Source organism: Mustelus asterias, chromosome 21 (genome assembly GCF_964213995.1).
Source record: "Mustelus asterias chromosome 21, sMusAst1.hap1.1, whole genome shotgun sequence".
Lineage (NCBI taxonomy): Eukaryota > Metazoa > Chordata > Chondrichthyes > Carcharhiniformes > Triakidae > Mustelus > Mustelus asterias.
The window spans coordinates 81,863,174-81,888,347 of record NC_135821.1 but is presented as its reverse complement, the minus strand read 5'-3'; the positions used below and the strand labels follow the sequence as shown (position 1 = coordinate 81,888,347).

The following is a 25,174-nucleotide window of genomic DNA, read 5'->3' as shown; positions in this document are numbered from 1 at the left end:
ATGTCCTCTAGTTATTTTCTCCCCTAGCCTCAGTGGAAAAAGCCTGCTTGCATTCACTCTATCTATACCCATCATAATTTTATACACCTCTATCAAATCTCCCCTCATTCTTCTACGCTCCAGGGAATAAAGTCCTAACCTATTCAACCTTTCTCTGTAACTCAGTTTCTCAAGTCCCGGCAACATCCTTGTAAACCTTCTCTGCACTCTTTCAACCTTATTAATATCCTTCCTGTAATTAGGTGACCAAAACTGCACACAATACTCTAAATTCGGCCTCACCAATGTCTTATGCAACCTCACCATAACATTCCAACTCCTATAGAACATAGAACAGTACAGCACAGAACAGCCCTTCGGCCCACGATGTTGTGCCGAACTTTATCTGAAACCAAGATCAAGCTATCCCACTCCCTATCATCCTGGTGTGCTCCATGTGCCTATCCAATAACCGCTTAAATGTTCCTAAAGTGTCTGACTCCACTATCACTGCAGGCAGTCCATTCCACACCCCAACCACTCTCTGCGTAAAGAGCCTACCTCTGATATCCTTCCTATATCTTCCACCATGAACCCTATAGTTATGTTCCCTTGTAATAGCTCCATCCATCCGAGGAAATAGTCTTTGAACGTTCACTCTATCTATCCCCTTCATCATTTTATAAACCTCTATTAAGTCTCCCCTCAACCTCCTCCGCTCCAGAGAGAACAGCCCTAGCTCCCTCAACCTTTCCTCATAAGACCTACCCTCCAAACCAGGCAGCATCCTGGTAAATCTCTTCTGCACTCTTTCCAGCGCTTCCACATCCTTCTTATAGTGAGGTGACCAGAACTGCACACAATATTCCAAATGTGGTCTCACCAAAGTCCTGTACAGTTGCAGCATAACCCCACGGCTCTTAAACTCCAACCCCCTGTTAATAAAAGCTAACACACTATAGGCTTTCTTCACAGCTTTATCCACTTGAGTGGCAACCTTCAGAGATCTGTGGGTATGGACCCCAAGATCTCCCTGTTCCTCTACAGTCTTCAGAACCCTACCTTTGACCCTGTAATCCACATTTAAATTTGTCCTCCCAAAATGAATCACCTCACATTTATCAGGGTTAAACTCCATCTGCCATTTTTCAGCCCAGCTTTGCATCCTATCTATGTCTCTTTGCAGTCTACAACAGCCCTCCACCTCATCCACTACTCCACCAATCTTGGTGTCATCAGCAAATTTACTGATCCACACTTCAGCCCCCTCCTCTAAGTCATTAATAAAAATCACAAATAGAGGACCAAGCACTGATCCCTGTGGCACTCCGCGAGCAACCTGCCTCCAGTCCGAAAATTTTCCATCCACCACCACCCTCTGTCTTCGATCAGATAGCCAGTTACCTATCCAATCGGCCAACTTTCCCTCTATCCCACACCTCCTTACTTTCATCATAAGCCGACCATGGGGGACCTTATCAAACGCCTTACTAAAATCCATGTATATGACATCAACTGCCCTACCTTCATCAACACACTGAGTTACCTCCTCAAAAAATTCTATCAAATTTGTGAGGCACGACTTGCCCTTCACGAATCCGTGCTGACTTTCCCGGATTAATCTGCATCTTTCTAAATGGTCGTAAATCCCATCCCTAAGGACCTTTTCCATCAACTTACCAACCACCGAAGTAAGACTAACCGGCCTATGATTATCAGGGTCATTTCTATTCCCTTTCTTAAACAGAGGAACAACATTCGCCACTCTCCAGTCCTCTGGCACTGTCCACGTGGACAGTGAGGACCCAAAGATCAAAGCCAAAGGCTCTGCAATCTCATCCCTTGCCTCCCAAAGAATCCTAGGATATATTTCATCAGGCCCAGGGGACTTATCGACCTTCAGTTTATTCAAAACTGCTAGTACATCCTCCCTCCGAACATCTACTTCCTCCAGCCTATTAGCCTGTAACCCCTTCTCTTCCTCAAAAACATGGCCCCTCTCCTTGGTGAACACTGAAGAAAAGTATTCATTCATCACCTCGCCTATCTCTACTGACTCCATACACAAGTTCCCACTACTGTCCTTGACCGCCCCTAACCTCACCCTGGTCATTCTTTTATTCCTCACATAAGAATAAAAAGCCTTGGGGTTTTCCTTGATCCGACCCGCCAAGGACTTCTCATGGCCCCTCCTAGCTCTCCTAAGCCCCTTTTTCAGCTCATTCCTTGCTAACTTGTAACCCTCAATCGAGCCATCTGAACCTTGTTTCCTCATCCCTACATAAGCTTCCCTCTTCCCTTTTACAAGACATTCCACCTCTTTTGTGAACCATGGTTCCCTCACTCAGTCATTTCCTCCCTGCCTAACAGGGGCATACCTATCAAGGACTCAATACTTTGATTTATAAAGGCCAATGTACCAAAAGCACTCTTTACGACCCTATCTACCTGTGACGCCACCTTTAGGGAATTATGTATCTGTATTCCCAGATCCCTCTGTTCTACTGCACTCTTCAGTGTCCTACCATTTACCTTGTATGTTCTACCTTGGTTTGTCCTTCCAAAGTGCAATACCTCACACTTGTCTGCATTAAACTCCATCTGCCATTTTTCAGCCCATTTTTTCTAGCTGGTCCAAATCCCTCTGCAAGCTTTGAAAACCTTCCTCACTGTCCACTACACCTCCAATCTTTGTATCATCAGCAAACTTGCTGATCCAATTTACCACATTATCATCCAGATCATTGATATAGATGACAAACAACAATGAACCCAGCACTGATATCTGTGGCACACCGCTAGTCACAGGCCTCCACTCAGAGAAGCAATCCTCCACTACCACTCTCTGGCTTCTTCCATTGAGCCAATGTCTAATCCAATTTACTACCTCTCCATGTATACCTAGCGACTGAACCTTCCTAACTAACCTCCCATGCGGGACCTTGTCAAAGGCCTTACTGAAGTCCATGTATACAACATCCACTGCCTTCCCTTCATCCACTTTCCTGGTAACCTCCTCGGAAAACTCTAATAGATTGGTTAAACATGACCTACCATGCACAAAGCCATGTTGACTCTCCCTAATAAGTCCCTGTCTATCCAAATATTTGTAGATCCTATCTCTTCGTACTCCTTTCAATAATTTACCTACTGACGTCAAACTTACCGGCCCATAATTTCCCGCATTACTTTTTGAGCCTTTTTTAAACAACGGAACAACATGAGCTATCCCCCAATCATCCGGCACCTCACCCATGGATACCGACATTTTAAATATATCTGCCAGGGCCCCTGCAATTTCAACACTAGTCTCCTTCAAAGTCCGAGGGAATACCCTGTCCAGTCCTGGGGATTTATCTACTCTGATTTGCCTCAAGACAGCAAGCACCTCCTCCCCTTTAATCTGTATAGGTTCCATGACCTCCCTACTTGTTTGCCTTATTTCCATAGACTCCATGCCAGTTTCCTTAGTAAATACGGATGCAAAAACCCCATTTAATATCTCCCCCATTTCTTTTGGTTCCATACACAGTCGACCACTCTGATCTTCAAGAGGACCAATTTTATCCCTTACTATCCTTTTGTTCTTCATATACCTGTAGAAGCTCTTCGGATTATCCTTCACCTTGTCTGCCAAAGCAAACTCATGTCTTCTTTTAGCCCTCCTGATTTCTTTCTTAAGTAGTTTCTTGCACTGTTTATACTCCTCAAGCATCTTATTTGCTCCCTGTTGCCTATACATGTCATACATCTCTCTCTTCTTCTTTATCAGAGTTCCAATATCCCTCGAGAACCAAGGTTCCTTATTCTTATTTACTTTGCCTTTAATCCTGATGGGAACATACAAACTCTGCACTCTCAAAATTTCTCCTTTGAAGGCCTCCCACTTACCATTCACATCCTTGCCAGAGAACAGCCTGTCCCAATCTACGCTTTTTAGACCCTTTCTCATTTCTTCAAATTTGGCTTTTTCCAGTTTAGAACCTCAACCCGAGGACCAGATCGAGCTTTATCCATGATCAAGTTGAAACTAATGGTGTTATGATCATTGGAACCAAAGTGTTCCCCGACACACACTTCTGTCACTTGTCCTAACTCGTTTCCTAATAGGAGATCTAATATTGCATCCTGTCTAGTTGGTACCTCTATATATTAGAACATAGAACAGTACAGCACAGAACAGGCCCTTCGGCCCACGATGTTGTGCCGAGCTTTATCTGAAACCAAGATCAAGCTATCCCACTCCCTATCATCCTGGTGTGCTCCATGTGTCTATCCAATAACCGCTTAAATGTTCCTAAAGTGTCTGACTCCACTATCACTGCAGGCAGCCCATTCCACACCCCAACCACTCTCTGCGTAAAGAACCTACCTCTGATATCCTTCCTATATCTCCCACCACGAACCCTATAGTTATGCCCCCTTGGAATAGCTCCATCCACCCGAGGAAATAGTCTTTGAACGTTCACTCTATCTATCCCCTTCATCATTTTATAAACCTTGATTTAGAAAATTTTCCTGAACACATTTTACAAACTCTAACCCGTCGAGACCTTTAACGGTATGGGAGTCCCAATCTATATGTGGAAAATTAAAATCCCCTACGATCACAACTTTATGTTTCCTGCAGTTTTCTGCTATCTCTCTGCAGATTTGCTCCTCCAGTTCTCGCTGACTATTGGGTGGTCTATAATACAACCCCATTAATGTGGTCATACCTTTCCTGTTTCTCAGCTCCACCCATATGGCCTCGGTAGACAAGCCCTCTAATCTGTCCTGCGTGGGCACTGCTGTAACATTTTACCTGACTAGCAATGCCACCCCCCCACCCTTCATCCCTCTGCCTCTATCACGGCTGAAACATCGGAACCCTGGAACATTGAGCTGCCAGTCCTGCCCCTCCTGTAGCCAAGTTTCACTCATGGCTATAATGTCATAATTCCATGTGTCGATCCACGCCCTCAGCTCGTCTGCCTTCCCCACAATACTCCTGGCATTGAAATAGACACACCTCAGAAGATTATTACCACCACACACAACCCTTCTATTTGTGATTTTGCATGAACTATTAACATCATTTATTTTCACCCCCGCTCCACTATCTGACCTGGCACTCTGGTTCCCATCCCCCTGCAAATCTAGTTTAAACCCTCCCCAATAACACTAGCAAACCTCCCTGCAAGTATATTGCTCCCCTTGTAGTTCAGGTGTAACCCGTCTCTCTTGTACAGGTCCCACCTGCCCCAGAAGAGGTCCCAATGATCTAGAAATCTGAAACCCTGCCCCCTACACCAGTTCCTCAGCCACGTGTTCATCCGCCCGAGCATCCTACTCTTACCCTCACTGGTACGTGGCACAGGTAGCAATCCTGAGATTACAAGGTCATCAATGTGCGGATCCACAAGAGATGGGTGAGATCCTAAATGAATATTTCTCATCAGTATTTACTGTTGAGAAAGGCACAGATGTTAGGGAACTTGGGAAATAAATAGTGACGTCTTGAGGAGTGTACATATAACAGAGAAGGAGATTCTGGAAGTCTTAAAGCGCATCAACGTAGATAAATCTCGGGGATCTGATGAAGTGTATTCCAGAATGTTCTGGGAGAGTAGGGAGGAAATTGCATGTCCCTTAGCAGAATATTTGAATCATCGACAGCCACAGGTGAGGTGACTGAAGATTGGAGGGTGGCAAATATCGTGCCTTTGTATAAGAAGGGTTGCAAGGGAAAAGCTTGGGAACTACAGATTGGTGAGCCTAATGTCTGTAGTGGGTAAATTGTCAGAAGGTATTCTGAGAGACAGGATCTACAGGCATTTAGAGACGCAAGGACTGATTACGAACAGTCAGCATGGCTCTATGAGTGGAAAATCATATCTCACAAATTTAGAACATAGAAAAACTATAGCACAAACAGGCCCTTCGGCCCACAAGTTGCGCCGGTCATGTCCCTACCTACCTAGGCCTATATATAGGCTTACCTATAACCCTCAATCCTATTAAGTCCCATGTGGTCATCCAGAAGTCTCTTAAAAGACCCTATCGAGTTTGCCTCCACCACCATTGATGGCAACCGATTCCACTCACCCACCACCCTCTGAGTGAAAAACTTACCCCTGACATCTCCTCTGTACCTACTCCCCAGCACCTTAAACCTGTGTCCTCCCGTAGCAGCCATTTCAGTCCTGGGAAAAAGCCTCTGAGAATCCACCCGATCTATACCTCTCAACATCTTGTACACCTCTATCAGGTCACCTCTCATCCTTCGTCTCTCCAAGGAGAAAAGACCGAGCTCCCTCAACCTATCCTCATAAGGCATGCCACCCAATCCAGGCAACATCCTTGTAAATCTTCTCTGCACCCTTTCAATTATTTCTACATCCTTCCTGTAATGAGGCAACCAGAACTGAGCACAGTACTCTAAGTGGGGTCTGATGAGGGTCTTATAAAGCTGCATCATTATCTCCCGACTCCTAAACTCAATCGCTCAATTGATGAAGGCCAGCACACCATACGCCTTCTTAACCACCTCCTCTACCTGCGAGGCCAATTTTAGAGTCCTATGGACCCGGACCCCAAGGTCCTTCTGATCCTCTACACTGCGAAGAGTCTTACCCTTGATATTATACTCCTTCATCCCGTTTGACCTGCCAAAATGTACCACTGCACATTTATCCGGATTGAAGTCCATCTGCCACTTCTCCGCCCAGTCTTGCATCCTATCTATGTCACACTGCAACTTCTGACATCCCTCCAAACTATCCACGACACCACCAACCTTCGCGTCATCGGCAAACTTACCAACCCATCCCTCCACTTCCTCATCCAGGTCATTTATGAAAATGACAAACAGCAAGGGTCCCAGAACAGATCCCTGGGGCACTCCACTGGTGCCCGACCTCCATTCAGAAAAAGACCCATCTACAACCACACTCTGCCTTCTGCAGGCAAGCCAGTTCTGGATCCACAAGGCAACAGCCCCTTGGATCCCATGCCTTCTCACTTTCTCGAGAAGTTTTGCATGGGGGACCTTATCGAACGCCTTGCTGAAGTCCATGTAAACCACATCTACAACTTTTCTTTCGTCAACGTGTTTAGTCACATTTTCAAAGAACTCCACCAGGCTCGTAAGGCACAATTTGCCTTTGACAAAGCCGTGCTGACTCCTTTTGAGCATACTAAACTTCTCTAAATGTTCATAAATCCTATCCCTCAGGATCTTCTCCATTAACTTACCAACCACTGAGGTTAGACTCACCGGTCGGTAATTTCCTGGGCTATCCCTATTCCCTTTCCCTTTGATTGAGTTTTTTGAAGAGGTAACCAAGAAATTAGATGAGGGCAGTGCAGTTGATGTTGTCAACATGGGCTTTAGTCCCCTCATGCTAGCCATCACCATCCGAGGAAAAAGGCTCTCACTGTCCACCCTATCTAATCCTCCGATCATTTTCTGAGTTTGTTTACTTGGTTTGGTTTGACCTAAAAAGAGGACATGGACTTTAGTAAGGCCTTTGACAAGGTACCGCATGGTAGTTGTTGCATAAGGTTAAATCTCACAGGATTCAGGGTAGGGTAGGCAAATGGATATAAAATTGGCTGGATGACAGAAGACAGAAGGTGGTTGTAGAGAGTTGTGTTTCAAACTGGAGGCCTGTGACTAGCGGTGTGCCTCGGGGATCGTTGCTGGGTCCACTGTTATTTGTCGTTTATATTAATGATTTGGATAAGAATTTAGGAGGCATGATTAGCAAGTTTGCAGATAAGAACATAAGAACATAAGAAATAGGAGCAGGAGTAGGCCATCTAGCCCCTCGAGCCTGCCCCGCCATTCAATAAGATCATGGCTGATCTGACGTGGATCAGTACCACTTACCCACCTGATCCCCATAACCCTTAATTCCCTTACCGATCAGGAATCCATCCATCCGCGCTTTAAACATATTCAGCGAGGTAGCCTCCACCACCTCAGTGGGCAGAGAATTCCAGAGATTCACCACCCTCTGGGAGAAGAAGTTCCTCCTCAACTCTGTCTTAAACCGACCCCCCTTTATTTTGAGGCTGTGTCCTCTAGTTTTAACTTCCTTACTAAGTGGAAAGAATCTCTCCGCCTCCACCCTATCCAGCCCCCGCATTATCTTATAAGTCTCCATAAGATCCCCCCTCATCCTTCTAAACTCCAACGAGTACAAACCCAATCTCCTCAGCCTCTCCTCATAATCCAAACCCCTCATCTCCGGTATCAACCTGGTGAACCTTCTCTGCACTCCCTCCAATGCCAATATATCCTTCCTCATATAAGGGGACCAATACTGCACACAGTATTCCAGCTGCGGCCTCACCAATGCCCTGTACAGGTGCATCAAGACATCCCTGCTTTTATATTCTATCCCCCTCGCGATATAGGCCAACATCCCATTTGCCTTCTTGATCACCTGTTGTACCTGCAGACTGGGCTTTTGCGTCTCATGCACAAGGACCCCCAGGTCCCTTTGCACGGTAGCATGTTTTAATTTGTTTCCATTGAGATAGTAATCCCATTTGTTATTATTTCCTCCAAAGTGTATAACCTCGCATTTCTCAACGTTATACTCCATTTGCCATATCCTCGCCCACTCACTCAGCCTGTCCAAATCTCTCTGCAGATCTTCTCCGTCCTCCACACGATTCACTTTTCCACTTATCTTTGTGTCGTCTGCAAACTTCGTTACCCTACACTCCGTCCCCTCCTCCAGATCATCTATATAAATGGTAAATAGTTGCGGCCCGAGTACCGATCCCTGCGGCACGCCACTAGTTACCTTCCTCCAACCGGAAAAACACCCATTTATTCCGACTCTTTGCTTCCTGTCGGATAGCCAGTCCCCAATCCACTTTAACACACTACCCCCAACTCCGTGTGCCCTAATCTTCTTCAGCAGCCTTTTATGGGGCACCTTATCAAACGCCTTTTGGAAATCCAAAAACATCGCATCCACCGGTTCTCCTCCATCAACCGCCCTCGTCACATCTTCATAAAAATCCAACATGTTCGTCAAGCACGACTTTCCCCTCATGAATCCATGCTGTGTCTGATTGATTGAACCATTTCTATCCAGATGCCCTGCTATCTCCTCTTTAATAATGGATTCCAGCATTTTCCCTACTACAGACGTTAAGCTGACCGGCCTATAGTTACCCGCCTTTTGTCTCCTTCCTTTTTTAAACAGCGGCGTAACATTAGCCGTTTTCCAATCAACCGGCACTACCCCAGAATGCAACGAGTTTTGATAAATAATCACTAACGCATCCACTATTACCTCTGACATTTCTTTCAATACCCGGGGACTTGTCCATCTTCAGTCCCATTAGTCTACCCAGCACTGCCTCTCTGGTAACATTAATTGTATTAAGTATTTCTCCTGCTGCCAACCCTCTATCGTTAATATTTGGCAAACTATTTGTGTCCTCCACCGTGAAGACCGACACAAAAAACGTATTTAAAGACTCAGCCATATCCTCATTTCCCACTATTAACTCCCCCCTCTCGTCCTCCAAGGGTCCAACATTCACTCTAGCCACTCTATTCCTTTTTATATATTTATAAAAACTTTTACTATCATTTTTTATATTAATTGCTAGCCTAGCTTCATAGTCTATCCTTCCTTTCTTTATCGCTTTCTTAGTCTCTCTTTGTTGTTTCTTAAATTTTTCCCAATCACTTGTTTCTCCACTATTTTTGGCCACTCTGTACGCAGCTGTTTTTATTTTAATACTCTCCTTTATTTCCTTCGTTATCCACGGCTGGTTCTCCCTTTTCTTACAATCCTTGTTTTTTGCTGAAATATATTTTTGCTGAGAACTGAAAAGGATCTCCTTAAAAATCCTCCACTGTTCCTCAGCTATCCTACCTGCCAGCCTGCTCTCCCAGTCTACCTTAGCCAATTCATCCCTCATCCTATCATATTTCCCTCTGTTCAAACAGAGGACACTGGTTTGGGACCAAACTTTCTCCTCTTCCATCTGAATCAGAAATTCGACCATATTGTGGTCACTAGACCCAAGAGGGTCCTTCACAATAAGATCCTTAATTCTACCTACCTCGTTACACAATACCAGATCCAAAATAGCTCGTTCCCTCGTCGGTTCCGTAACATGCTGTTCAAGGAAACTATCCCGACAGCATTCTAAGAACTCTTCCTCCATTCCACCCTTACCGACTTGAGTCTGCCAGTCAATGTGCATGTTGAAGTCCCCCATGATTATTGCCGTTCCGTTTTTACACGCATTCCTTATCTGCTTGTTTATAGCCCTCCCTACCTCAACATTATTATTTGGGGGCCTATATACCACACCTACTAGTGTCTTTCTCCCTCTACTATTCCTCATCTCTACCCATAATGATTCCACGTTTTGTTCCTCAGAGCCTATGTCATCCCTCAGTACTACCCTGATATTATCTCTTATTAATAGCGCGACCCCACCAAGATTGGTGGCATAGTGGACAGTGAAGAAGGTTATCGAGGATTGCAGTGGGATCTTGATCAATTGGGTTAGTGGGCTGACAAATGGCAGATGGAGTTTAATTTAGATAAATGCGAGTGATGTATTTTGGTAGATCGAACCAGGGCAGGACTTATTCAGTTAATGGTAGGGCATTGGGGAGAATTACAGAACAAAGAGATCTAGGGGGGCAGGTTTGTAGCTTATTTAAGTTGAATCACAGGTGGACAGAGTGGTGAAGAAGGCATTTGGCATGCTTGGTTTCATTGGTCAGAACATTGAATACAGGAGTTGGGACGTCTTGTTGAAATTGTACAAGACATAGAACATAGAACAGTACAGCACAGAACAGGCCCTTCGGCCCACGATGTTGTGCCGAGCTTTATCTGAAACCAAGATCAAGCTATCCCACTCCCTATCATCCTGGTGTGCTCCATGTGCCTATCCAATAACCGCTTAAATGTTTCTAAAGTGTCTGACTCCACTATCACTGCAGGCAGTCCATTCCACACCCCAACCACTCTCTGCGTAAAGAACCTACCTCTGATATCTGTCCTGTATCTCCCACCACGAACCCTATAGTTATGCCCCCTTGTAATAGCTCCATCCACCCGAGGAAATAGTCTTTGAACGTTCACTCTATCCCCTTCATCATTTTATACACCTCTATTAAGTCTCCCCTCAGCCTCCTCCGCTCCAGAGAGAACAGCCCTAGCTCCCTCAACCTTTCCTCATATGACCTACCCTCCAAACCAGGCAGCATCCTGGTAAATCTCCTCTGCACTCTTTCCAGCGCTTCCACATCCTTCTTATAGTGAGGTGACCAGAACTGCACACAATATTCCAAATGTGGTCTCACCAAGGTCCTGTACAGTTGCAGCATAACCCCACGGCTCTTAAACTCCAACCCCCTGTTAATAAAAGCTAACACACTATAGGCCTTCTTCACAGCTCTATCCACTTGACTGGCAACCTTTAGAGATCTGTGGATATGGACCCCAAGATCTCTCTGTTCCTCCACAGTCTTCAGAACCCTACCTTTGACCCTGTAATCCACATTTAAATTTGTCCTACCAAAATGAATCACCTCACATTTATCAGGGTTAAACTCCATTTGCCATTTTTCAGCCCAGCTTTGCATCCTATCTATGTCTCTTTGCAGCCTACAACAGCCCTCCACCTCATCCACTACTCCACCAATCTTGGTGTCATCAGCAAATTTACTGATCCACCCTTCAGCCCCCTCCTCTAAGTCATTAATAAAAATCACAAAGAGCAGAGGACCAAGCACTGATCCCTGCGGCACACCGCTAGCAACCTGCCTCCAATCCGAAAATTTTCCATCGACCACCACCCTCTGTCTTCGGTCAGACAGCCAGTTACCTATCCAATCGGCCAACTTTCCCTCTATCCCACACCTCCTTACTTTCATCATAAGCCGACCATGGGGGACCTTATCAAACGCCTTACTAAAATCCATGTATATGACATCAACTGCCCTACCTTCATCAACACACTTAGTTACCTCCTCAAAAAATTCTATCAAATTTGTGAGGCACGACTTGCCCTTCACGAATCCGTGCTGACTATCTCGGATTAATCCGCATCTTTCTAAATGGTCGTAAATCCCATCCCTAAGGACCCTTTCCATCAATTTACCAACCACCGAAGTAAGACTAACCGGTCTATAATTACCAGGGTCATTTCTATTCCCTTTCTTAAACAGAGGAACAACATTCGCCATTCTCCAGTCCTCTGGCACCATCCCCGTGGACAGCGAGGACCCAAAGATCAACGCCAAAGGCTCTGCAATCTCATCCCTTGCCTCCCACAGAATCCTAGGATACATTTCATCAGGCCCAGGGGACTTATCGACCTTCAGTTTATTCAAAACTGCCAAGACATCCTCCCTCCGAACATCTATTTCCTCCAGCCTATTAGCCTGTAACACCTTCTCTTCCTCAAAAACATGGCCCCTCTCCTTGGTGAACACTGAAGAAAAGTATTCATTCATCACCTCGCCTATCTCTACTGACTCCATACACAAGTTCCCACTACTGTCCTTGACCGGCCCTAACCTCACCCTGGTCATTCTTTTATTCCTCACATAAGAGTAAAAAGCCTTGGGGTTTTCCTTGATCCGACCCGCCAAGGACTTCTCATGTCCCCTCCTAGCTCTCCTAAGCCCCTTTTTCAGCTCATTCCTTGCTAACTTGTAACCCTCAATCGAGCCATCTGAACCTTGTTTCCTCATCCCTACATAAGCTTCCCTCTTCCTTTTCACAAGACATTCCACCTCTTTTGTGAACCATGGTTCCCTCACTCGGCCATTGGTAAGGCCACACTTGGAATACTGTGTACAGCTCTAGTCACTATTATTGAAAGGATATTATTAAACTCGAAAGAGTGCAGAAAAGATTTACTAGGATGCTACTGGGACTTGATGGTTTGAGTTATAAGGAGAGGCTGGATAGACTGGGCCTTTTTTTCTGGAACATAGGAGTCTTAAGGGTAATCTTATAGAGGTCTATAAAATAACGAGGGGCATAGATCAGCTAGATAGTCAATATCTTTTCCCAAAGGTAGGGGAGTCTAAAACTTTAAGGTGAGAGGGGAGAGATACAGAAGGGTCCAGAGGGGCAATTTTTTCACACAGAGGGTGGTGAGTGTCTGGAACAAGCTGCCAGAGGTAGTAGTAAAGGCGGGTACAATTTTGTAATTTAAAAAACATTTTGACGGTTACATGATTAAGATGCTATAGAGCGATATGTGCCAAACGCAGGCAATTGGGACTAGCTTAGCGGTTTAAAAAAAAAGAGGGCAGCATGGACAAGTTGGGCCGAAGGGCCTGTTTCCATGCTGTAAACTTCTATGATTCCCTATGCAGCCTAGACTAGATTGAAAACGTTACAACCGGTGCCTGGGTGAGATCCCCTAATTGGTTAACTTCCTGAACTGGACCCCAATTTTATTATGCTCTGGGTAAGGAGGAATTAGCCAGTCCCCTTTATTTACCCCCAAGACAGTAGAGGTGGAAGCTGTTCAGCTGTTTTTCTTTGCTTACATAAGTTGCTCATCCCTCGACACTGTAAAGTAGGGTGTTGCATACCCATGTTTGGTACATAAAATCATAGAAACGAAGAAAGGTTACAGCACAGAAGGAGGCCATTTGGCCCATCTTGTCCATGGCAGCCCGAGAACACCCAGGTGCCCTTTCTATTCCTACCTTTCTGCACCAGCTCATAGCCCTGTACTTTTTAAAAGATGTGGAGATGCCGGCGTTGGACTGGGGTAAACACAGTAATAGTTTTAACAACACCAGGTTAAAGTACACATTCTCGTAAACATTTTCGTAAACCTCCTCTGCACTCTCTCCAGAGCAGTTATGTTCTTCCTGTAATATGACCAGAACTGCACACAAAACTCCAGTTGTGGCCTCACCAGTGTTTTATCCAATTCCAGCATCCTTATTTTTATATTGTATTCCTTTGCCAATGAAGGAGAGCATTCCATATGCCTTCCTTACAACCTTGTCTACTTGGAACTGCTGCCTTTAGGGACCTGTGTACTTGTACGTCAAGATCTCTCACTCCCATTTATTGTGTATTCCCTATAATTGTTTGACCTCCTTAAATGCATTACCTCATATTTCTCTATGTCAAAAATCCATCTGCCACTTAACCGCCCACTCCACTAACCCATCGATATTATTTTGTAGATTATAACTATCCTCTACACTATCCACTACTCGGCCAATCTATGTGTCATTTGCAAATTTTCCAATCCTGCACCATGTTCACGCCCAAATCATTAATAAATAACACAAACAGCAAGGGTGCCAACACCAAACCCTGTGGAACACCACTTTAAACAGCTTTCCATTCACAAGAGCATGATCGACCATTACCCTTTGTTTCCTGTTACTAAGCCAACTTTGATCCAGTTTGCCACATTACCCTGTTTCCCAAGGGCTTTTATTTTTTTGACCAATCTGCCATGTGGGACCTTGTCAAATGCCTTGCTAAAATCCACGTACTCAACATCCACTGCACTACCTTCATCAGCCCACCTTGTCACTTCCTGAAAGAATTCAATCAAGTTCATAAAGCAAAACCTTCCTTTAACAAATCTATGCTGACCATCGCTGATAGGTCCATGCCTTTCTATGTGACATGATGTGGAGTTTCCGGCGTTGGACTGGGGTAGGCACAGTAAGTGGTCTCACAACACCAGGTTAAAGTCCAACAGGTTTATTTGGTAGCATGAGCTTTCGGAGTGCTGCCCCTTCATCAGGTGAGTGCAGGATTGGTTCACAAACAGGGCATATTATATAGACATAAACTCAATTACAAGACAATGGTTGGAATGCGAGTCTTAACAGGTAATCAAGATTTTACAGGTGAACAAAAGAACTAGGGGCAGGAGAAGGCCTTCTGGCCCCTCGAGCCTGCTCTGCCATTCAATAAGATTATGGCTGATCTTTTCATGGACTCAGCTCCACTTACCCGCTCGCTCACCATAACCCTTAATTCCTTTACTGTTCAAAAATGTATCTATCCTTGCCTTAAAAACATTCAATGAGGTAGCCTCAACTGCTTCACTGGGCAGGGAATTCCACAGATTCACAACCCTTTGTGTGAAGAAGTTCCTCCTCTACTCAGTTCTAAATCTGCTTCCCCTTATTTTGAGGCTATGCCCCCTAGTTCTAGTTTCACCCGCCAGTGGAAACAACCTCCCTGCTTCTATCTTATCTATTCCCTTCATAATCTTATATATTTTTATAAGATCTCCCCTCATTCTTCTGAATTCCAATGAGTATAGCCTCAGTCTCTCCTCATAAGCCAACCCTCTCAACTCTGGAATCAACCTAGTGAATCTCCTCTGCACTCTCCCTTTTTAAACAATAGAACTACGTTTGCATTTCACCAGTCCTCTGGTACCTCTGCTGTATCTAGTGAGGATTAGAAAATCAATTATTTGTCATTTATATTAATGATTTGGATGAGAATATAGGGGACATGGTTAGTAAGTTTGCAGATGACACCAAGATTGGTGGCATGGTGGACAGTGAGAAAGGTTATCTCCAAATGCAGCGGGATCTTGATCAGTTGGGCCAGTGGGCTGACGAATGGCAGATGAAGTTTAATTTAGACAAATGCGAGGTGATACATTTTGGTAGATTGAACCAGGGCAGGACTTTGTCAGTTCATGGTAAGGCGTTGGGGAGAGTTACAGAACAAAGAGATCTGGGGGTACATGTTCATAGCTCCTTGAAAGTGGAGTCACAGATGGACAGAGTGGTGAAGAAGGCATTCGGCATGCTTGGTTTCATCGGTCAGAACATTGAATACAGGAGTTGGGACGTCTTGTTGAAGTTGTACAAGACATTAAACTAGAAAGAGTGCAGAAAAGATTTACTAGGATGCTACCGGGACTTGATGGATTGAGTTATAAGGAGAGGCTGGATATGGGACTTTTTTCTCTGGAGCGCAGGAGGCTGAGGGGTGACCTTATAGAGGTCTATAAAATAATGAGGGGCATAGACAAGGTAGATAGTCAATATCTTTTCCCAAAGATAGGGGAGTCTAAAACTAGAGGGCAAAGGTTTAAGGGGAGAGATACAAAAGTGTCCAGAGGGGCAATTCTTTCACACAGAGGTAGTAGTAGAGGCGGGTACAATTTTATCTTTTAAAAAGCATTTAGACAGTTACATGGGTAAGATGGGTATAGAGGGATATGGGCCAAATGTGGGCAATTGGGATTATTTTAGGGGTGTTAAAAAAAGGGTGGCATGGACGAGTTGGGCCGAAGGTCCTGTTTCCATGCTGTAAACCTCTATGACCCTCAGAGTATCTGCTATCTCCTCTCTGACCTCCTTCAGCAGCTTCGGAAACAAGACATCTGGCCCCGGCGACTTATCAACTCTCAAGGATACCATCCCTTAAAGTACTCCATGTCTTTTTATGATTATCCCATCCAATATTTTATAGTGTTCCTCCTGGACAACACAATCTGCATCACCCCTTTCCTTTGTAAACACAGAGACAAAATATTCATTTAAAATCCTTCCCACTGCCTCTGAATCTACTCACAAGTTCCCTTCTTCATCCTCTGATAGATTCTACCTTTTCCTTAACTAACCTTTTACCATTAATATATTGATAAAATATATTGGTATATTGGAAGAGATTGCTGATCCTCTGGCGATGATCTCTGGGTCGTCAATGGAGACGGGAGAGGTTCCGGAGGATGGCGGATGTGGTTCCGTTATTCAAGAAAGGGAGAAGAGATAGCCCAGGAAATTATAGACTGGTGAGTCTAACCTCAGTGATAGGTAAGTTGATGGAGAAGATCCTGAGAGGCAGGATTTATGAACATTTGGAAAGGAATAGTATGATCAGAAGTAGCCAGCACGGCTGTGTCCGAGGCAGATCATGCCTTACGAGTCTGATTGAGTTTTTTGAAGATGTGACTAGACACTTAGACGGGGGAAGAGCGGTAGATGTGGTTTATATGGATTTCAGTAAGGCGTTTGATAAGGTGCCCATGCAAGGCTTATGGAGAAAGTGAAGGGGCATGGGATACAAGGGGATGTTGCTTTGTGGATTCAGAACTGGCTTGCCCACAGAAGGCAAAGAGTGGTTGTAGATGGGTCTTTTTCTAAGTGGAGGTCGGTCACCAGTGGGGTGCCCCAGGGATCTGTTCTGGGACCTTGCTCTTTGTGATTTTTATAAATGACCTGGATGAGGAAGTGGAAGGATGGGTTGGCAAGTTTGCTGATGACACAAAGGTTGGAGGTGTTGTGGATAGTGTAGAGGGATGTCAGCAGTTGCAACAAGACATAGATAAAATGCAAGACTGGGCGGAGAAGTGGCAGATGGACTTCAACCCAGATAAGTGTGTGGTGGTTCATTTTGGCAGGTCGAATAGGATGGAAGAATATAATATTAAGGGTAAGACGCTTGGCAGTGTGGAAGAACAGAGGGATCTTGGGGTCCGGGTTCATAGGACGCTCAAAGCAGCGTCACAGGTAGGGGCTGTGGTTAAGAAGGCGTATGGAATACTGGCCTTCATCAATAGAGGAATTGAGTTTAGAAATCAGGAGACAATGCGCTGTATAGGACCCTGGTCAGACCCCACCTGGAGTACTGTGCCCAGTTCTGGTCGCCTCATTACAGAAAGGATGTGGAAGCCATAGAACGGGTGCAGAGGAGATTTACGAGGATGTTGCCTGGATTAAGTGGTATACCTTATGAGGATAGGTTGAGAGAGCTAGATCTATTCTCCTTGGAGAGGCGAAGGATGAGAGGTGACCTGATAGAGGTGTATAAGATGTTGAGAGGTATTGATAGAGTGAATTCTCAGAGGCTTTTACCCAGGGCTGAAATGGTTGTCACGAGAGGCCACAGGTTTAGGGTGCTGGGGAGTAGGTACAGAGGAGATGTTAGGGGTAAGTTTTTCACTCAGAGGGTGGTGGGTGCGTGGAATCGGCTGCCGGGAGTGGTGGTGGAAGCGGATTCGATAGAGTCTTTTAAGAGACTCTTGGATAGGTTCATGGAGGTTAGTAAGATAGAGGGTTATAGATGAGCCTAGAAGGTAAGGAAATTGTTCGGCGCAACTTGTGGGCCGAAGGGCCTATTTGTGCTGTAGCTTTTCTATGTTCCATATTCTAAAACACCTTTGGGTTTTCTTTAACTTTATTTGCTAATCTTTTTTCTTGCCCCCTCTTTGATTTCCTTTTTTACTTTGTCCTTGCATTTCCTAGGCTATCTGCAATGCTTAGTTCTTTGTGCCTATTATACACTTTCTTTTTCTGTTTGCTGTTCCCCTGTATTAGAACATAGAACATAGAAAGCCACAGCACAAACAGGCCCTTCGGCCCACAGGTTGCGCCGATCACATCCCCACCTCTAGGCCTATCTATAGCCCTCAATCCCATTAAATCCCATGTACTCATCCAGAAGTCTCTTAAAAGACCCCAACGAGTTTGCCTCCACCACCACCGACGTCAGCCGATTCCACTCACCCACCACCCTCTGAGTGAAAAACTTACCCCTGACATCTCCTCTGTACCTACCCCCCAGCACTTCTCGACAACCAGAGGTGCCTAGATTTGGCAGTGGCATTCTTATTTTTGACGAGGACATGTCTACTTTGTACATTTAGGATCTTGCTTTTTAGTGCTTCCCACTGGTTTTCCACTGATTTATCCCCTAGCAGTGCTGTCCAGTCTACCTTAGCCAAGTCCCTTCTCATTCCTGCAAAATTTGCCTCCTCCAGATCAAAGCTTTTATTCCTACTTTATCTCTGCCCTTTTCCATGGTAATGCTAAATCTAACTGAATTGTGATCGCTATCCCTAATATGGTCACCAACTATCACTTGACCCACTTGCCCCTCTTTGTTCCCCAAGACTAGGTATAGCATTGCATCTCCTCTTATTGGGTTTGTCACTAATTGGTTGAAAGCATTTTCCTGGGCACACTGCATGAATTCTTCTCTCTCAGTGTCTCTTGTATTGTTTGAATCCCAGTTCATATTGAAATAGTTAAAGTCTCCTACTATTATTGCCCTCTTTATTCTTACAGGCAGAAATTTGTTGACATATTAGTTCTTCCAAATCCCTTTCACTATTTGGCGGTCTGCAGTATACTCCCAGGAGTGTTAATGCCCCTTTTTCATTTCTAAGCTCAATCCATAAAGCCTCGGTTGTTGACCTGTTCAGTATGTCATCCCTTCTCATAACTGGAATTGGTTCTTTAATCATTAGTGCTACTCTCCCCTTTTTTATCTCCCATTTTATCATAAAGGCTCTATAACCAGGGATATTGAGCTGCCAATTTTGCCCCTCTTTTAGCCAGGTTTCCATTTTAGCAATGGCATCCTGCTGCCATGTGTTTATGTGTGCCCTTTATTCATATCTACCTTGTTTGTAATACTCCTTGCATTGAAGTATAAACAGTTTATCCCGAGCTGGATACTTTTTAAACTTTGCTTCTCCTGTAATTCCAAGTCTATTACTATATCTTCAACATCACCAGCTAATGTTCTACCTCCATTTTCCTGATCAGAATCTGACCTATCTGATCCTACTCATGGAATCCCATCCCCCTGCCACACTAGTTTAAATATTTCCCCATCAGAACTAGCAATGTACACAAGGAATTGATCCCAGCCCTTCCAGGGTGTAGCCTGTCCGGTTTGTACAGGTCTCACCTTCTCCAGAGCCAGTCGCACTGCCTGAAGAATCTGAGTTGCTCCTGGCTATACAGGCTCTCCAGCCATGTGTTTCTTTGGTCAATCCTCTTATTTCTGCTTTCGCCAGCATGTGGCACTGGGAGTAATCCTAAAATTACTACATTTGAGGTCCTGCATTTTAATTTATCGCTTAACTTCCTGTACTCAGCTTGCAGGTCCTCATCCCTTAGTTTATCTCTGTCATTGGTACCAATGTGTACCACGACCACTGGCTGTTCACCTTCCCTCCCCAGAATGCCCAGCAGCCGCTCCATGACATCCCAGATCCCAGGACCAGGGAGGCAACATACCATCCTTCATTCATGTTTGCGGCCACAGAAGTCTGTCTGTGCCCATAACTATTGAATCCCCTATCGCTACAGCCCTGCCATTTGTTTTCCTCCCATCCCTCTGAGCAGCAGAGCCAACAATGGTGCCATGAACCTGGCTTCTGCTGCTTTCCCCTGAGAGACCATTCCCCACCCCCCCAACAGTATCCAAAGCTGTATATTTGTTTGAAAGGGAGATGACCACAGGAGACTCCTGCACTACCTTCCTGAGTCTTTTACTGTTCTTGATGGTCACCTATTCCCTTTCTGCCTGTGCAATCTTCACCTGTGGTATGACCACTTCACTAAATGTGCTATCCATGACTTGCTCAGCGTCGTGGATGCTCCACAGTGAGTCCACGTGCAGCTCCAGCTCTGAAATCCAGTTACCTAGGAGCTTCATTTGGACGCACCTTCTGCACACATGGTCATCAGCGTCCTTCAGGAGAGGTTGAATAAACTGGGATTGTTTTCACTGGAAAGACAAAGGCTGAGGGGAGACCTGATAGAGGCCTACAAAAATTATGAGAGGCATAGATAGGGTCTATAGTCAGAGGTTTTTTTCCAAGGATGGAAGTGTCAATTACAAGGAGGCACAGGTTCAAGGTGAGACGGGGAATGGTTAAGGGAGATGTGAGGGACAGTTTTTCATGCAGAGTGCGGTGGGTGCCTGGAACATGCTGCCAGAGGATATGGTGGAAGCAGGCACATTAGCAACATTTAAGAGGCATCTGGATGGGTACATGAATAGAGAAGAAATAGAGGGATACAGACCAAGTAAGGGCAGAAGGTTGTTTTTTTAGTTAGGGCATTGTGATTGGCACAGGCTTAGAGGGCTGAAGGGCCTGTTCCTATGCTGTATTTTTCTTTGTTCTTTGTTCATTTCCCACATATTGCAGGAGGAGCATTGTACTTTTGCAGAGCTTTGTATTTTTGGTTATTTCCATAAAATAGTAGCACTCATTTGCATTTATTTGGATGTAGTCAAGATGGGTGTAATATCATGTTTATTAATATTAGACAGTTTGGACTTTGGAAGCATATTGGTTTAATTCTTTGACTTCAGAAAGTTAGGATCGAATCTGCTAGCATGAAAGATTTGTCTGTATTGGTGTAATGGTGCTACATGAAATGAATTGGAGCAGCCTTTATTAAGTTCCATATGTTTCCAGTCTGTTATTCATTGGGAGAGAAGACATAGTTGATGTGGAAAATGAAAACATTCCCATTTGTGCCCTCGAATGGTATGATGGGGAAAGAAGGGGTTAAAAACATTAGGACAAAGCAGTGAGAATTTGACTCTAGCCTAACATTAGAATGTTTGCTAATTGTGGATATCCGATTGGAGTTGTGTTTCATTTACCAGCACAGATATTAGGACTCTAGATTAGGACTAAAATGTAACAGAGTCAAAGCATTTTCCTCATTAATGGTTTGATTAATGCAAGAATCCTCTGTGTTCCTCTTCCAACACATAAACCAAATGGGTTTTTGGACAGTTAATGATATTTCCGGAAGAATATTTTCATTAATTTGCTTTTACATCAAGATGTGAAGAAACATTATGCTTTGACTACTGATCAACTGCAATTTATTTGTTGTTTGTCATTAGGAGTGGCTCAGGAACTGGCTTGACAAGCCCTCCCCTTGCAACCCAGACTGTGATCCCTCTGAAACACAGCAAGATCCCTGAATTACCTCTTGAGAAAGGCATTCTGTTCGAAGTTCACCTTCTCTTCTGCCACCTCGTAGCTTTGTTTGTTCATTACATCAACATCTATAAAACTGTATGGTGGTATCCTCCTACTCATCCACCTGCACTTACATCACTGGTGAGTTTCATTTTATTACTCCTTGTGATCCAGTATTTGAGAAATATTTTGTCAAATGGTTCAATGGAACCCAACTTTCTCTTTGACCGTCTAAAATTCCAGTGAGACTTAATGTTGATAAGAGAGAATATATGCATGTTCATGTTTACTGTGCTGTGAAATTCATGGCATTGTGATGGCAAAATGTTATGCTGTATGCATCCTGTGCACCAAATAAGTTGTTCCCAGCGTCTAGACTGCTCCTCTTGTGCTCTGGCAATGAACATTCTTGGTCAGGGCACAAGAACATAAACTTAAAACAAAAATAATCTTTTCACTATCAAACCCACTTCTACAACAATCCATGCAAAATCTATACAGTCAGAAACTTGGTTACCTTGCAAGTTCTCTGCACACTTATCAGAACTCTCAGGTGAATCAAAATGCTTCTACCATCCTCAATCCTCTTTTTAATAGAATGGATCCTGAATTATTCTTTATTTGGCTGCTCACACCAGTATTCTGTTACCATAGAAAATTACAGCTCAGAAACAGGCCTTTTGGCCCTTCTTGTCTGTGCCGAACCATTTTTTGCCTAGTCTCACTAACCTGCACTTGGACCATATCCCTCCACACCCTTCTCATCACTGAACCCGTCCAAGTTTTTCTTAAATGTTAAAAGTTACCACTTTATCCGGCAGCTCATTCCACCCTCCCACCACTCTCTGCGTGAAGAAGCCCCCCCTAATATTCCCTTTAAACTTTTCTCCTTTCACCCTTAACCCATGCCCTCTGGTTTTTTTCTCCCCTAGCCTCAGCGGAAAAAGCCTGCTTGCATTAACTCTATCTGTACCCATCAAAATCTTATACACCTCTATCAAATCTCCCCTCAATCTTCTACGCTCCAGGGAATAAGGTCCCAACCTATTCAATCTCTCTCTATAACTCAGCTTCTCAAGTCCCGGCAGCATCCTTGTGAGCCTTCTCTGCACTCTTTCAACCTTATTTACATCCTTCCTGTAACTAGGTGACCAAAACTGTACACAATACTCCAAATTCGGCCTCACCAATGCCTTATATAACCTTACCATAACACTCCAACTTTTATACTCGATACTCCGATTTATAAAGGCCAATGTACCAAAGGCACTCTTTACGACCCTATGCACCTGTGACGTCACTTTTAGGGAATTCTGTACCTGTATTCCCAGATCCCTCTGTTCAACTGCACTCTTCAAAGTCTACCATTTACCCTGTACGTTCTACTTTGGTTTGTCCTTCCAAAGTGCAATATCTCACACTTGTCTGCGTTAAATTCCATTTGCCATTTTTCAGCCCATTTTTCTAGTTGGTCCAAATCCCTCTGCAAGCTTTGAAAACTTTCCTCACTGTCCACTACACCTCCAATCTTTGTATCATCAGCAAACTTGCTGATCCAATTTACCACATTATCCAGATCATTGATATAGATGACAAACAACAATGGACCCAACACCGATCCCTGCGGCACACCACTAGTCACAGGCCTCCACTCAGAGAAGCAATCCTCCACAACCACTCTCTGGCTTCTTCCATTGAGCCAGTGTCTAATCCAATTTACTACCTCCCCATGTATACCTAGCGACTGAACCTTCCTAACTAACCTCCCATGAGGGACCTTGTCAAAGGCCTTGCTGAAATCCAGGTAGACAACATCCACCGCCTTCCCTTCATCCACTTTCCTGGTAACCTCCTCGAAAAACTCTAATAGATTGGTCAAACATGACCTACCACGCACAAAGCCATATTGACTCTCCCTAATAAGTCCCTGTCTATCCAAATATTTGTAGATCCTATCCCTTATCACACCTTCCAATAACTTGCCCACCACCGACGTCAAACTTACTGGCCTATAATTTCCCGGATTTCTTTTGGAACCTTTTTTAAACAACGGAACAACATGAGCCACCCTCCAATCATCCGGCACCTCCCCAGTGAATACTGACATTTTAAATATGTCTGCCAGGGACCCTGCAAGTTCAACACTAGCTTCCCTCAAGGTCCGTGGGAATACCCTGTCTGGTCCTGGGGATTTATCCACTCTGATTTGCCTCAAGACAGCGAGCACCTTCTCCCCTTTAATCTGTAAAGGTTCCATGACCTCCCTACCTGTTTGCCCTATTTCCGTAGACTCCATGCCTATTTCCTCAGTAAATACGGATGCAAAAAAGCCATTTAGTATCTCCCCCATCTCTTTTGGTTCCATACACAGTCTACCACTCTGGTCTTCAAGAGGACCAATTTTATCCCTCACTATCCTTTTGCTCCTAACATACCTATAGAAGCTCTTTGGATTTTCCTTCACTCTGTCTGCCAAAGCAACCTCATGTCTTCTTTTAGCCCTCCTGATTTCCCTCTTAAGTAGCTTCTTGCACTTTTTATACTCCTCGAGCATCTGATCTGTTCCTTGCTGCCTGTACATTTCATACAACTCTCTCTTCCTCTTAATCAGTGTTACAATCTCCCTCGAGAACCAAGGTTCCTTATTCCTATTTACTTTGCCTTTAATCCTGACAGGAACATACAAACTCTGCACTCTCAAAATTTCTCCTTTGAAGGCCTCCCACTTTCCATTTACATCCTTACCAGAGAACAGCCTGTGCCAATCCACACTTCCCAGATCCCTTCTCATTTCATCAAATTTGGCCTTTTTCCAGTTCAGAACTTCAACCCGAGGACCAGATCTATCCTTATCCATGATCAGGTTGAAACTAATGGCATTATGATCACTGGATCCAAAGTGTTCCCTCACACTCACATCCATCACCTGCCCGAACTCATTTCCCAATAGGAGATCCAATATCGCATCCTCTCTAGTTGGCACCTCTATATACTGATGTAGAAAATTCTCCTGAACACATTTTACAAACTCTACCCCGTCTAAACCCCGTCTGTTTTACAGAAAAAAATGAGATTTCTGATAGTTCCCATTTTGAAATGTTTTCCTTCGCATCTTTGACTGTTTTGATGAAGTTTGCTCCCAGTACAAGCCTGAAGGTACAGGATTTTTAGTAATTGAGGAAGGAATCAATTTTTCTATTCATTCATAGGAAATGAGCATTGCTAACAAGGCCATCATTTGTTCCTACCCTTAATTGCACTAGCCTCCTGAGCTGTAATAATTATGTGTATGAAGGTATGAGGCAGACTGTCTAATGTACAAAGCTCACAAGTTCATCACAGCATGACTTTGAGGGGGATCTTACTGTCTTCACATCCATCATTTGAGATGGTGTGACAGCAAGTGTCTTCAGTCAAAGGAGCTGATGTTAGAATATCGATTTTTCAATCAAGTTTACTC

At 44.3% G+C, this 25,174-nt stretch overlaps 1 protein-coding gene across 6 annotated transcripts in view; it reads left to right on the top strand.

Annotated features, from left to right (window-relative positions):
- Positions 1-25,174, top strand: part of tmem39b (transmembrane protein 39B) — a 173,684-nt gene that overhangs the window by 78,119 nt on the left and 70,391 nt on the right. For all 6 annotated transcript variants that reach the window (XR_013500466.1, XR_013500465.1, XM_078238369.1 and 3 more), the window contains one exon: positions 21,636-21,855. Coding sequence is in view for 4 of the 6 variants with exons in the window: in XM_078238369.1 (XP_078094495.1) it covers positions 21,636-21,855 (220 nt within the window). In the remaining 2 variants the exon portion in view is untranslated. The remainder of the gene's footprint in view (positions 1-21,635; positions 21,856-25,174) is intronic.